The sequence below is a fragment of the Elgaria multicarinata genome, chromosome 17 (genome assembly GCF_023053635.1).
Source record: "Elgaria multicarinata webbii isolate HBS135686 ecotype San Diego chromosome 17, rElgMul1.1.pri, whole genome shotgun sequence".
Lineage (NCBI taxonomy): Eukaryota > Metazoa > Chordata > Lepidosauria > Squamata > Anguidae > Elgaria > Elgaria multicarinata.
Genome location: NC_086187.1, coordinates 5876663 through 5890235, shown reverse-complemented (window position 1 = coordinate 5890235; position 13573 = coordinate 5876663). Strand labels below are relative to the sequence as shown.

The following is a 13573-nucleotide window of genomic DNA, read 5'->3' as shown; positions in this document are numbered from 1 at the left end:
TCTTGTAATTCAGATCCTGCCTTGGGGAGCAACAGAAAACAAATTTGCTCCATCATCATCTACATGACAGCCTTTCAAACATTTGCAGGCGGCAAACCCTGGAGCCTCTTCTCCTGGCTAAACATACCAAGCGCCTGCAAGCTTTCCTCCCGGGACGCGGCCTTCAGTCTGATGCTAGGGCCCCAATCCATCTCAGAGCTGGGGGTGCGCTGTGGAGTCAATGCCCTGCTAGCATCCCATGTGACTTAGTGCATTGCATTGTACATGGGGCTGCCTTGGGAAGCGGTTTGCCAGGAAGCTGTCTTTGGGGCCAAACGCAGTGGGGGTCTGTTACTGACGGGGACCAGGCAAGGGGACAGGTCTTGCCCAATACGTAGACCACTGCCCTGGCCACTGGTCCGTGTCTGAGCGCTGTGCTGCCTTTCACCTGGAAAGCACTAAATTTGAGGGCTCAGGTCCCATAAAGGCCAGGTTTTCCCACCTGTGCCTGACCAGGCGTTAAGAGGCCCTTCTCGGGAACCCACCACCATCAGAGAGAAGGGACGTGAGTAGAGAAAGGGGCTTTTCATTGGTGGCACCCTGACTTTGGTGTGCTTTTGATGTCAGATGGAGATTAAGAAGGGAAGAGCTCTCTCTCCACAGCGTGGCTTGGTGCTGGGGACGCTATGCTGCCTCCAGTATCAGAGGCAGTAAGGGGGCTGGTGTGAGAAGTGGCCCGCGGCCCTGGATGACCCAGCGGGGGCTTCTGATGCCCTCGTGAGAGCCCTTATTCCGAAGAACCGGAACTCACATCCTCAAAGAATGAGCGAACATTCAGAGCCAGGTCCACGCAGAGAGGCCCAATCCCCTGGCCATCCATCTCATAGACTGCGGTCATGATAGCTCCCAGTCCCTCGAGGATGTGCTCTTTAGGCCCGCTGAACATGGAGGCGATCAGGGTTGGGAGCTCTTCTCGGAGAAGCTTGACCTGAGCAAGCATGAGGGAAAGGCAAACTCCATGTTAGGCATGATAAGGAAAGGAATGGAGAAGACAATGGCCAGTATCAGAACTGCCCTTATTCAAATCTATGGTGTGACCACACTTAGAACACCGTGTGCAGCTCTGGTCACCACCCCTAAAAATGGGGATTATAGAGCTGGAAAAAGGGCAGAAAAGGGCAACTGAAATGATGAAGGGGCTGGAGCATCTTCCCTAAGAGGGAAGTTGCATCAGCTGGGATTGTTTAGCTTGGGAAAAAGGAGGCTGAGGTGTACAAAATAGAGGTGTACACCTGATAGAGGTGTACAAAATTATGCATGGTGTGGAGAATGTGGACAGGGAGACCTTTTTCTCCCTCTCTCAAAATACTTGAACCCAAAGGGGTCATCCCATGAAACCGATTGGTGGGAGATCCAGGACCAGTAAAAGGAAGGACTTCTTCACACAGCGCATCGTCAAATTGTGGAACTCACTACCACAAGATGTAGTGATGGCCACCAATTTGGATGGCTTGAAAAGGGGGTTGGATAAATTCCAGGAGACAAAGGCTATCCATTGCTACTAGCCCTGATGGTTGTGTGCTACCTCCAGTATTCGAGGCGAACAGAGTGCTGGACTAGATGGACCCTTGGTCTGATCCAGCATCAGGGCTCTTCTTACGTTCTTATGAAAGGGGAGTGGAGGACAGAGGCGTCTTCCAAAAGGCCTCATCATCTGCTGGTCATTGGAGAAGGAGGTACAATGCCCCCCATCCCACCCCACCCCTGTGAAGAACAGCTAGAAGCCGCCCGCTGCTCCTTCCTGCCCCACAGCAGGTGTCACGTTTCCTTCATAAAATCAGCATTTATGTGGCTTTTCAAACCACGCATCATGAACGCTCAAGCCCACCCCACTCCACCACAAAAGCATTGTTTTACAGTTCCATCCTACACATGTCTACTCAGAAGTAAGTCAAAAGGAGTCCAATAGGGTTACGTGTACACAGGATTGCAGCCTTATTCTTGAAAAGAAGCATTTATACGTTGCCACTGCACACAAAGCGCTCTTTACACTATAAGCACAAAACGAAAGGAAATGGAATCGCCCTGAGGAGGGTGCCCAGTGCCTGGCAGTAAGGAAGAGGCAGCGGGAGGGAGGGAGGGGAAGGGTGGTCCAGTTGACACTGGGTGAGGGAGGGTGACCCCTTCCCTGTTGCTGTTGGACAGGGTGGCCCATGTACCCTACTTGGTCCTAAAGCTTTTAAAACTTGATGTTGTGCAGACTTTATACTGTTAGTTTTACCCTACCCTGTGCCTGCTTACCCTACCCTGTGCCTGTTTGCATTCTCTTCCCCTCCTTATTGTTTTACTATGATTTTATTAGATTGTAAGCCTATGCGGCAGAGTCTTGCTATTTACTGTTTTACTCTGTACAGCACCATGTACATTGATGGTGCTATATAAATAAATAAATAATAATAATAATAAGGGGCTGTCCAGCCCAGATCCTCTTTAAATATGTAGTTTTAAAGGTTTTAATGTATTTACTGTCCTTGTTTTTATTGCTTTAAGGTTGAATTCTTAAAAATTGTATACCACCTCGACGGCTGTTCAGCAGGTAAGGGGGCCTGAAAACATTGATGGGGAAAATAAGAAGAAGGGGGAGTGCGGGGGAGGGGGGAGCCTGGACGGTGGCCAGTAAACGGAAGCAGAATCCCAATAGGACAGTTCCCAGGTCCAGGAATTGGGCTGTCCGCCTGTTTGGGACAGGGTTGCACTCCCTCTGAAGGAGCAGGAACATCGTTCGGGGGTGCTCCTGGATCCATCTTTGTCACTGGAGGCCTCGGTGGCCCGGAGCATCCATGGCCAACTATGGTTGGTACACTGGCTGCCTGTTAGCTACCGAGCCACATACAAGGGACCAGCATACCTAGCAGACGGCCTTCCCTTGTATGCACCTGGATGACAACTACGGTCCTCAGAGGAGGCCCTGCCAGCCATTCTGAAACAAACAAGAGGCCGCCATGAAGCCTTCTCAGTGGCGGCCCCCACCCACCCTCCGGAAAACCCTCCCTCATGCGGTTTGGGTGGCGGAAAACGTAACGTCTTTTAAACGCCTCCTGAAAACTTAGCTGGTTTTATATTGCCTTTTTAACTTTTAACATTTTAAATTTATTTGTGCACTGCCCAGAGAGCTTCAGCTGATGGGCAGTATAAACATGTAATAAATATATAAAATAAATAAATAAATAAATAAATAAACTACACGCATTCCTGTATAGGGCTAGCCTAGCCACGGTCATCCATCCACTGGTCACCTCACAATTAGACTACTGCAATGTGCTCTCTGCGGGGCTACCCTGGTCTGCGGTCCAGCAGCTGCAGCTAGTGCAGAAGGCCTCAGCTAGGGTGCTCACTGGGACACCCAGCTATGCTCACATGACGCCTGCTTTAAAAGAACCGCACTGGATGCCAGTTAGCTACCGAGCGACGTACAAGGTTATGTTATTGTCCTGCAAAGCCCCAAAACATCTTGGGGCCAGAATACCTAGCAGGCCGCCTTCCCTCATCATACATGCCCAGGTGACGTTTAAGATCAGCAGAGGAGGCCTGGGTGGTCATTCCGGAACTAATGGAAGTTCACCCTGCCACACCCCAACGTCTGGCCTTCTCAGTAGCAGCACCCACCTTCTGCAAAGCCCTAACCCTCGCGCAGTTCAGGAGGCAGTAAATGCGCCATTTTTATGTATTTTATATTTACTGTTGTTTTCAGCCTCGATCAGAATGGAGAGGCGGGTAAGAAATAAATTATTATTATTATTATTATTATTATTATTATTATTATTATTATTGAGCAGGGGGTTGGACTCGATGGCCTTGTAGGCCCCTTCCAACTCTGCTATTCTATGATTTTATGATTCTTACCTTTCAATGTCACCTCCTGGAAACACACCTGTGCTCATGGGGTTTCCTTGGGCTGTAACTGCTGTTGGGTTTTACTTGGGTTTTACGTGGTACTTTCAAACTTTTTATGTGTCTTTTCATGTTGCATTTTATGGTTTGGATTGTGAACTGCCCAGAGAAGTTCAGCTATTGGGAAGTATAAAAAAATGTAGAAAATAATAAAATGTGGCCTAGTTAGAGCATTTTCCACAGTGTATTGTTTTTCTATTTACTGATTTTATACTGTATGCTTTTATCTGTATGCCGCCCTGAGATCTTATTGATATAGGGCGGGATATAAATGTTTTAAATAAAATAAATAAATAAATAAATAAATAAATAATATTTAAATTATGGGAAGTATTTCTAAATTTGCACCTATACACTTAAATGGACCTAGGCCAATCCATGCCCTCTGAGCAAAGGCTTCATGGAAGAGGAGACGGCCAAAGATGGATGGGACAGATGAGAGGCCCCCCCGCCCCATCCCTGAGAGGTTCCCGCTGGAGCCGTTGAAAGGCAGCTGGGGGCTCCCGCCGACTGAGGGTGATGCACCAAAGACCCCTTCGGCTGCCTTTCTCTGCCACCCCCCACCCCGCCCTGCCTTTCGCATCTTTAGGAACTCACCTGTCCTTCATGGGCTCCTCATCTCAAAAAGCGGCGCCCCCTTCTCCACTCCCCTATCCCAGCTGCCAGGAAGCTGCGGGGGGCACCAGAGGGCAACACACGCCCCCTGAGGCGGCATTGCCTCTGGTGGGCAAGAGAGGCCAGGCTGCCTCCCCCCCCCCCGCCTCATTAGAGAGGCACTTTTCCATGGCTGGCCTCTCTGGTGGCCACAGCCCTGAGCCCCAGTGCTGCTGCCGTCTCCTGCTCCTCCGCCTCCCGGAGGCTCTTCTTCAACCCCGCCCTCGGCACGCAGAGCTGCTCAGGACCCCTCCGGCACTCACCTTCCCTGGCTGGAACACAAAGCTGCTCAGCCCTTTCACACAAAGGTCTCGGATGACCGGATTGGAGGATGCCGCGCCGTCCTCGAGGTGGTCCTTGAGGTTGAACCTGTTCATCAGCTTGGCGGCAGAGGGGCTCTTGAGGAACTGGAGAGGGTGACGGGCAACAGGACCCCGCCAGGTGAAGCGCTCGTGCGGTCCCCCGAGCGGTCCTCTCTTGGGGGCAAGGTCCGCCCGCCAGCCCCGACGGACAGGCCCCCCCGCCCCGCAGCAGGAGAGACACAGCCGGTGGGTCGCCCAAGGCAGCCTCCGGACCTCTGGCTCACCTCAATGACCAGCGCCAAAGCCGTCATCTTGCTCAGCTCGTCCTCCTCGCTGCTGAGGATGAGGGCGGCCTCCCCAAAGATGCCGGGGATGTGTGGACTGTCACACTCTGTCATGGCCCTGTGGGGTGGAGGAACAGAGCCCTGTGGGGCTTACGATGGGGCTGGGGTGATGGAGGGCGCCACCCACTCTTCTGGCCAAGAAGCTCCCTGGCAGTCCTGAAAGGGAGGCCCAGAGCAGCCCATGGGGTGGGCAGCCTTTCCCAGCCAAGCTGTCCCTCTCAGCATCCAGCCACCCTGGGTGACGCTGGGACTGGGTCGCCCACCGGGTGCTTCGTCTGCCCAGCAGCTGTGCTGGGGGGAGGGGAGAGGAAGGCCCCATGCTGACCAGAGCCAGCAGCACATGGGGAGGGAGGAGGGATGATGCGCCCCTCCCGCACCATTTTTACTAAGGAATTTGCCTCTCCTCCATAGCAGATCCTATCCTTACCACAGAGGGTAGGGGGAACAGCCATGGAGGAGGTCCTGCCACAGGGCCTTTTGTCCCCCAGGGGCACTCAGAGCTACAACAGATGTAGATGGAGGAAATGGAGCGGGATGGTTGTGGGGTGGGGGAGGGGTCCAGTCAAGCCCCTCTCAATATGGACGGCGGGGAGAAGGGAGGGTGGCTGCGGTGCGGTGCGGATCGCCTGAGGAGGGGCAGCCGCAGGGCCCGGGTCGGGGAGCTTTCCGTTGGGGGCCCCCTTACCTGGCCAGCAGACGCGTGCCTTCTAAGAACTGCTGCGGGGTGCTCAGCGCCAGCCATCCTTGCTGGAACTCGATGCAGGCGTAGACCGGCCAGTCCCAAGCGACAGAGAACAGGTTTTTCATGATCTCGACTGCCATGCTAGGAAGTGACACCGGCCGTCAGGCCCGGCGCTCTCCCTGCGCTGCCCCAGCCCCTGGCTCCGGGCCCCCTCCGAGGGGAGGTGCGGGCCCACACGAGGGCGGAGGTGGCGCGTGGCCACAGGAGCAACCGTGCGGCTGGCTGCGGGCAGGGGTGAAGCCTCGGCCGCCCTTCCGCCCAGGGAAGGCGCAGGCTGGTGACCCATCCTGAGCACGAGCCCTTCCCCGCCTCCTGGACAGGGCTGCTGCTGATGGCAAACAAGCGACTGCAGGAGACCACGTGGGGAGGGGGCGAGGTGGGAGAGATGAAGCCGGAAGTGGGGGCCCAAAAGGCGCAGGAAGACTTGGCCCCAGCCACGGTGGGTGCTGGGGTTTTTTTTTTTTGCTTTTCAGGCAGCAAAGTACCTTGGGCTGTCATGCTGCCTTCAGTGTGCAGTCACCCTACCCCACACACTTCTGGTCAGGATGGGGCAGTGGGGTGCGCGTGTGCGCGGAAGTCGCCGTCTTCCACGTGCCGTCTTCCCATCCCCCCCGACCGCTGCTGAACCCTGGCACAAGGCTCAGAGCCCCCCGACTGGCAGCCCCCTGGACTGACTCCTCCCCCTTCATGAGGTTGGCCTGCACTCACTTCTGCCCCCTGCTGATTTTTAAGCGAGCACATCTGGCTTAATTGCACAGCGCGCCGGCGCGCCTTTGCAGCCCAGCCCCGCTCGACAGTGATGGCCCTCTAGGCAGGTGGCGCTGGGGGCCTGGAAGCGCCAGGAGCATGTGGCTGATGCGCAGGGGAAGGAAGGTGGCGTGGGCACAGCTGGACCAGGAGCACAGGGGTTAGCGGCGGCGAGGCTGCTGCTCCTTTAGCTCTGCCTTCATTTAATTCCTAGGCCACCCTCTCTGCAGTTGGAGATGCGATTTCAATGAGGCAGGCACGTTCTGAAGCCTCCGCCCCGCCCCCCCGTGTGCGTGCCCGCTCCCCGCTTTGAAGCCAGGACGCTGGGGTTGGGGGGCGGAGCGGAGGCTTCGAAGCGGCGCACCTGGAAGTGGCTTCCTGGCGCGCCATTCTGAAGCCTCCGTCCAGCGCCCGCTCCCAGCTTTGAAGCCAGGATGCTGGGGTTGGGGGGTGGGGCGGAGGCTTCGAAGCGGCGCACCTGGAAGTGGCTTCCTGGTGCGCCGTTCTGAAGCCTCCACCCCCAACCCCAGCATCCTGGCTTCGAAGCCAGGAGCGGCTTCCGGCCGGGCGCTGGCTTTGAAGCCAGGACGCTGGGGTTGGCGGGCGGCCGGGGCGGCGGCTTTGGAACAACGCGCCCGGAAGCTGCTCTAGGAGAGCAGCTCCCGTTCAGCACCCTCATTTGCTTGGTGCTCTAGGCCGCCGCCTGAGTTGCCTCTATGGCAGCGCCGGTCCTGCATATGACCAATCAGACACCTCTGTGCATTCATGCTGTTGCGGGCTGGGACTGGTGCCGACGTTGGGTCCTCTTATGATGCCTGGAAAGTAATCCGGTTCTAGGATTTGCTCTGCAAGTCTCCATAGAATCGATACAAAATAGTCTGTCCTCCTCTCTCATCAAGAGTATTTTCCGGGGGGTGGGGCTGGCAGGGGGGCACTTAAGCAAGTGACAGAGAAGACAAGCCAGGGCCTCTGCTGTCATAGAGCTCGCTGTCCCCGCTCTCCACCCCCACCCCCACCCCCACCCCCACCCCACGCACTGCTGTGGTTGACTTGAAATGAAGCAACTTTTCACATAGGATTGTAATTGAATCATGGATTAAAACAAGGCTGCAGCCCTAAGCATGCATCCTTGATGGTTAACACAATTACAATCAGTGGGACTTACAAAGGATAAAATATGTTCAGGGTGGGAGCGTCAAAAGGGACAGCAGAACAACGGCAGAGAGGGAGGGGGGCTTGTAGCCCCGTCCCACCACTGGCCCTCCAGGGAGCAGACCCCAGTGCTGAAGGGCACTTCCTGCCAAGGCGTTTTCTCCTGCTGTTCATCCCAACTCAACCTGCCTGGAATTTGCCCCCAGGGGACCTAGTCATGGCTCTCCTGGGCAGCAGAGGTCAAGTCCTGATCCTCTTCTGTGTGAAGAGTGCTACCTTCAATGCAGGAGGTAATCTTTAGCCATCAGGACTACTAGCCACAGACAGCCTCATTGTCCTTGTTGGTCTGTTCCCCTATTAAAGCCACCCCCGTTGGTGGCCATCACTGCATATTGGGGCAACAAATACCACACTGGAACTCTGCACTCTGTGAAGAAGCCCTTCCTTTGATCCGAATTTCCTACCAGTCCTCTTCATGGGACTCTGCTGGGTTCTAGTGTCAGGAGAAAGGGAGAAAAACATGTCCTCCTTGCCAGGAATAGCTTTGTGTAGCTCGACCATGTCTCCCTGTTCCTCGCCGTTTTTTCTAAGCTAAAGAACCCAAACCTTGTGCTACATCTTAAGGCCCTCAGCAAAAATGCACATTCCTAGGAGGGCAATCAGGATGGGTGCTGGTGGTGCTCTGGAACCCAGATCCTGTGAGGAGTATTTGGAAGAGCTGGGTATGTTTAGCCCAGAGAAGAGAAGAGAAAGGGGAGAGAAAGAGAACGTCACGCGGAGCAGAGAGCACAATTGCTCTCTGGGCAGGACTCAAGCTGATGGGTGGAAACTGCAGGGAGGCAGATTTGGGCAAACCCTTCCGAGAAGCGTCCTGACCACAAGAGGTGCCGGACAGGGCACAGGCTGCCTTGGCAGGTGGGGGTTTGGCGGGAGGGGTTCCGCCAGAGGCCTGTCAGGGAGGCTGTGCCTGCGGATCCCTGTGTCGAGACAGCCAGCCTGCTCACATACATCCTGCCAGGTACCTCTTGAAGCTGAGTGCCTCAGGGTTTTCTCTCAGGATGACTTCCTGCCTGGCTTTTAAGGCCTCTGGCAAGTTGAGCTGCATCACGTAAAGGACCTGCTTGAGCAAAGGGATGAATAGCTGAAGGTGCATCTCTGCCAGGGCTGCGCAGTACCCGGGAATGCAGAAGGTCTCGTAGATGACGTTCATTGCCTGGCAAGAAAGAGGAGGGGACACGCGAGAGGCCAGTCTCAGTGGGAAGCTCCTCACTCGGCCACCGCCTCCCGCCCACACAGGTGCACTCCCCCTCACCCACCCACCCACTTCCACTCTCCCAGCCTGCCCGTCACCCACACTTAAAGTCAGTATTCGAAAGAGGTCCCAGCACACAGCTGCTCCTTCGGCCTTCCTTAGGAGTGGGGGGGGGGGACGCCATTGGGCCGAAGGAGGCCTGGGCGTGAGTGGCTGGGGCCCACGGACACCCTCTTTCTGAGGACGCTTTCTTGAGAATCACTCCTGAATGCCCTGGAGGGGTGTTCCTCCACTTGGCATTGTGCCTCCCCTGGAGCAAGCATGTATGTAACGTATGGCTATTTCTTTACTGAATTTCTTAAATGCCTCTTAAAACAATTTAAAACAAGGTAAATAGAATAAAGATGATAAAAAAATAGCAGAGCACACGTAAAAGTCCAGCAAACCTAAAGTAATGACAAGGATTCCAAAGCTAAACACAGCCGTCGGAGGCAGGAGTTTAAAAAACCAAACCACAAGAAACTAAAAAGCCCATCTTTCGAAGCCCAAAGAGGCTAATCTAGCATGTAATGTAGCAGAGCCTCACCTTGGGCTGCTGGTTGGGGGCGCGGGGTGCTGTGAGAATGGAGGTTTGCGTGTTTACAATTGCCGTAATCTCTGTTTGTTTTTTGAAACCCCTTGTCTCTCCCCCCCACCACCACCACCTCTCCATCTTCAGCATTATCCTTCATCCCGTGATCACTTGTTCTCCTTGTCCTTCATTTTGGGCTGCCAGTTTTATTAGTCATGGCTGCTTTTGTACTATTTTTGAAAACCCTCTTTAGGAGGGCTCCACACCTAAAGGCAGCCTGAAACTAATTTTAAATTAAACCGTTAGACGCACATCCAATGTGGCTCGGCCAACTCTCTGAAGCCCCATCCTCTGTGCGGAGGGGATTTTCCTGGTCCCCAGGTGTGCTGGGATGAGGTGGGACGGTTGCATGGCTGGCCTTGAGGGGGTGGGGCAGGGGAAGGGGCGGCAGAGGGGACCGGCACGGTGGGCCCAGTGCAGCCCAGGCAGGGGAGCCATGAAATCCCCACCCAAGCTTATCTCAGAGCACCACAGTGTCCTGCCAGCCGCAAAAAGTGCAGCTGGAAAGGCAGGCAGGCCTCCATGAGCGGTGCCCAGTGACTTACAGCCAGAGACATGGTGGCGCTGGCTTCATCCCCCTCCGAAGGATCCTTGACCTGGAGGTTCTTCAGCAACAGCTGCAGGATTTGCCCGGCCACAGGGGGCGTTGAGGCTATTGCTGCCCAGAGCTCACTAGCGTGCCTGTGAAACCAGCAAGGGCGGTGGGTGGGGTGGGGGGAGAGAAATCCGTCAGTGGCCTTCCCTCGGCCTTCAGTCCGGCAGGATGCGGCCCCTCCAAGGAGAGGCTGAGCGTGGCTCCGCAGGGCAGCCCACCAGGCCCCTACCTGTTCACGGGTATTGAAAAAGAGAGGCAGCTTCGCAGGACTTCCTCCATGTGATACGGGATCAGGAAGGCTAATGTCCTCAGCACCACTTTCCGAGTCCAATACGAGGCCTGGCGCAGCTGCAGGCACATGTAGATGGCTCCCACGATGTCTTGCACCTGAACAAAAGAAAAGAGCCGAAGGCTGCCTTGACGCTGGGTCGCTGAGCCTGAGCTCTGCCGGGGCTACCGGGGCTGCCCCACCGGCCCCTCCCCACACAGTCTGGTGGGGACTGCTGAGCGCAGCCTGCTCTCCCAGGGCGGTGAGGGGAGCAGGAGGTGGTGGCTGCGAAATGCCGGTCTGTTCCTGCTGGGCCACCCGCCTGGTGCGGAACTGGTCAGGCTTCCAGGCCCGGAAGCACCTCCACCTCCAGGCCGTGAGGCGCTTCTGCCCTGGGACTGCTGTGCCTCTGGGGCAAGGGGGGAGTTGGCACATCTGGCCTGTAGTTCGTTTCTACTGTTTCGTTGTCTCTTTCGTTTTGGCTTTGAATGCTCTTTCTCATGATCTCGATATGTTATTGTTGTAAGCTGCCTCTGGGGTGGGTGGGCTTTTAGAGCAAAAAAGGGGGCACGGATCTCTTCTGTCGATTAAGTAGAATCAAGCAACTACGATGAGTAACAGACCGTAGGCTGGCGAACGGCACACCCCAAAGGGCCCCTGTGCCGGAGCTCCAGAGGCTGATGTGGCTCCACCTGCCGGCCAGCCTGGCCCAAAAGGGGCCTCTTCACCCATAACAAAGAGCGATCGAGCCCCCTGTGCGGTGCTGCCTCAGCCTCCAACAGGGCACTGGGAAATCAGCCCCATGGGCCACGGGGGGGGGGGGCAGGCACGGGGGAGGCCCGGAGCCACAGCCACGCCGGGCCTTCACCCAGCACATCCCTTGCAGCTGGAACTGCCAGGCCGGCAGCGGATCCTTTAGAAGGCACAGGTGAACTCAGTGGCAAAGAGCACCTTTTATCAGCTCAGGCTGATATACCAACTACGCCCTTATCTGGACAGAGATAGCCTAGCTACAGTGATCCATGCTCTGATAACCTCTCGCTTGCGTTATACCTGGGGCTGCCTTTGAAAATGGTCCGGAAGCTTCAGCTGGTACAAAACAGGGCAGCCCGTTTACTAACAGGGACTGGCCGGTGAGATCACATTACGCCAGTCCTTTTCCAGCTTCATTGGCTGCCAGTCCAGGTCCGGGCCCGATTCAAAGTGCTGGTATTGACATTCAAAGCCCTAAACGGTTTGGGGCCTGGTTATTTGAAGGAACGCCTCCTCCCATATGTACCTGCCCGGACCTTAAGATCATCTACAGGGGCCCTTCTCCGTGAGCCCCTGCCAAAGGAAGTGAGGCAGGTGGCTACTAGAAAGAGGGCTTTCTCCGCTGTGGCACCCCGGTTGTGGAATGAGCTCCCCAGAGAGGTCCGCCTGGCGCCTACACTGTACTGCTTTCGTCGCCAGCTGAAGACCTTTTTATTCTCTCAATATTTTAATACTTAATTTTAACCTAAATTTAAATCTTACTGTTTTAACTCTGTATTTTAATCTTATATCAATTTTGCTGTGTGGTTTTATCCTGGTTGTGCTTTTTATACTGTATTTTGTAATTGTGCTTTTAACCTGTTGGTTGTTTTGTTGTGGTTTTAATTCTTGTGAACCGCCCAGAGAGCTTTGGCTATTGGGCGGTATAAAAATGTAATGAATAAAATAAATAAACGGCTGCAGAGGCCGGAGGAAGCAACCGCCTGCCCCGATCTGTGTGGGCCCAGGCTTTCGTCGGCAGTGGGTGGGTGCGCGTCCTACTCTTGAGCAGCCAGGGCATGGGCAGAGGTCGCCTTCCCCTTGCTCTGCTCCCTGATCAGGCCGCTGGCTCAGGCCGCGGCTTGGCTGCCCCTGCTGCATTGGGATGGCGTGCTGTGTCCCAAACATCCGCCCTCTCTCGACTGATCCATTTTCTACTCCCGACACCTCCTTGGCCATCCAGTTGATGGGGAACAAGAGAAGAATCTGCGATGCAGCTCCTTGAGCAGGAGTCACAGGAGGCCACAACGAGGTCAGCCGTGAGCCTGCCTGGAAGGAGACCAGCGGCACCACAAACCTAGCGGTGGCGGCGGCGGCAGCACCTGCTTCCCAGCCTCCTTCCTTGCGTCATTCTGGAGTTTGCTCCCATGGAAGACCTTTCACGACAAGACTGGCCCATCGTGAAGCTGCGAGAAAACTTGTGGCCCGGGAGACGGCACCTTTGCCAAACCGTGGAGGTCTCTCGTATATAAACCCGGCATTTGTCTCTCTGTGTCTATGCATGTGCATAGCCCACGATACTCATTCCGAGATTACCCTGGCCAGCCTCATCGTTTGCCACCTGCTCAGGGGTGCGGAGGCCATTGTCCTCCCTGTGAATCTTTCCAGCAAGTGATCACTGACCAGGACATTCGGAGCCTGGTGTCTGAAGCATTTGTACCTGGCATTTGCAAAGGAAGCTACATCCGGAGTGGGGGTCTTTTAACACGCAGGAAAAAAGCGGCTGAAGGGGCCTCTCACCCTTTCTACCTTCATGGCATGGTTCTGCAGGATCGCGTTGAGCACCTCTTCGGCGGCCTTCAGCTGCTCTGCGTCGGAGTCCCTCAGGCTATCCAGAACAGAGAGCAGCAGGTTGGTCAGCTGGGCGGAGAAGGCCTGGTCGCCACAATGCTGCAAAGAGAGAGGCGGTTTGGCCAAGCCAGGCCCCGCTGGCCTGTAGCTCAGTGGCCGACGGCCAGTCCCCAGCAGCATCTCCAGGGAAGAGGATCTGGGGGGTGGCTGAGGAGGAGGCCCCTTCTCTGCCCTAGAGCCCAGGGAGACCCTGCTGCCCCGCAGAGCAGGCCAGACCCGGCAAGGTGGGCACGCTGTCTGCCCGAGTACAGAGGCTGCTCCTCAGCTGCCCTGTGGAGGAGCTGTGGCGTTCCAGGAACGCGGCCATCACGCG

General features: G+C 55.6%; 1 protein-coding gene across 1 annotated transcript in view; it reads right to left on the bottom strand.

Moving 5' to 3' along the window:
• LOC134410257 (maestro heat-like repeat family member 5) overlaps positions 1 to 13573 on the bottom strand; it is a 90506-nt gene that overhangs the window by 8786 nt on the left and 68147 nt on the right. The window contains exons 20-27 of the mRNA XM_063143428.1: positions 13150 to 13299; positions 10579 to 10736; positions 10300 to 10435; positions 8894 to 9084; positions 5916 to 6053; positions 5171 to 5288; positions 4848 to 4991; positions 791 to 967 (exon numbers count right to left, since the gene is read on the bottom strand). Of these exons, the coding sequence (XP_062999498.1) occupies positions 791 to 967; positions 4848 to 4991; positions 5171 to 5288; positions 5916 to 6053; positions 8894 to 9084; positions 10300 to 10435; positions 10579 to 10736; positions 13150 to 13299 (1212 nt within the window). The remainder of the gene's footprint in view (positions 1 to 790; positions 968 to 4847; positions 4992 to 5170; positions 5289 to 5915; positions 6054 to 8893; positions 9085 to 10299; positions 10436 to 10578; positions 10737 to 13149; positions 13300 to 13573) is intronic.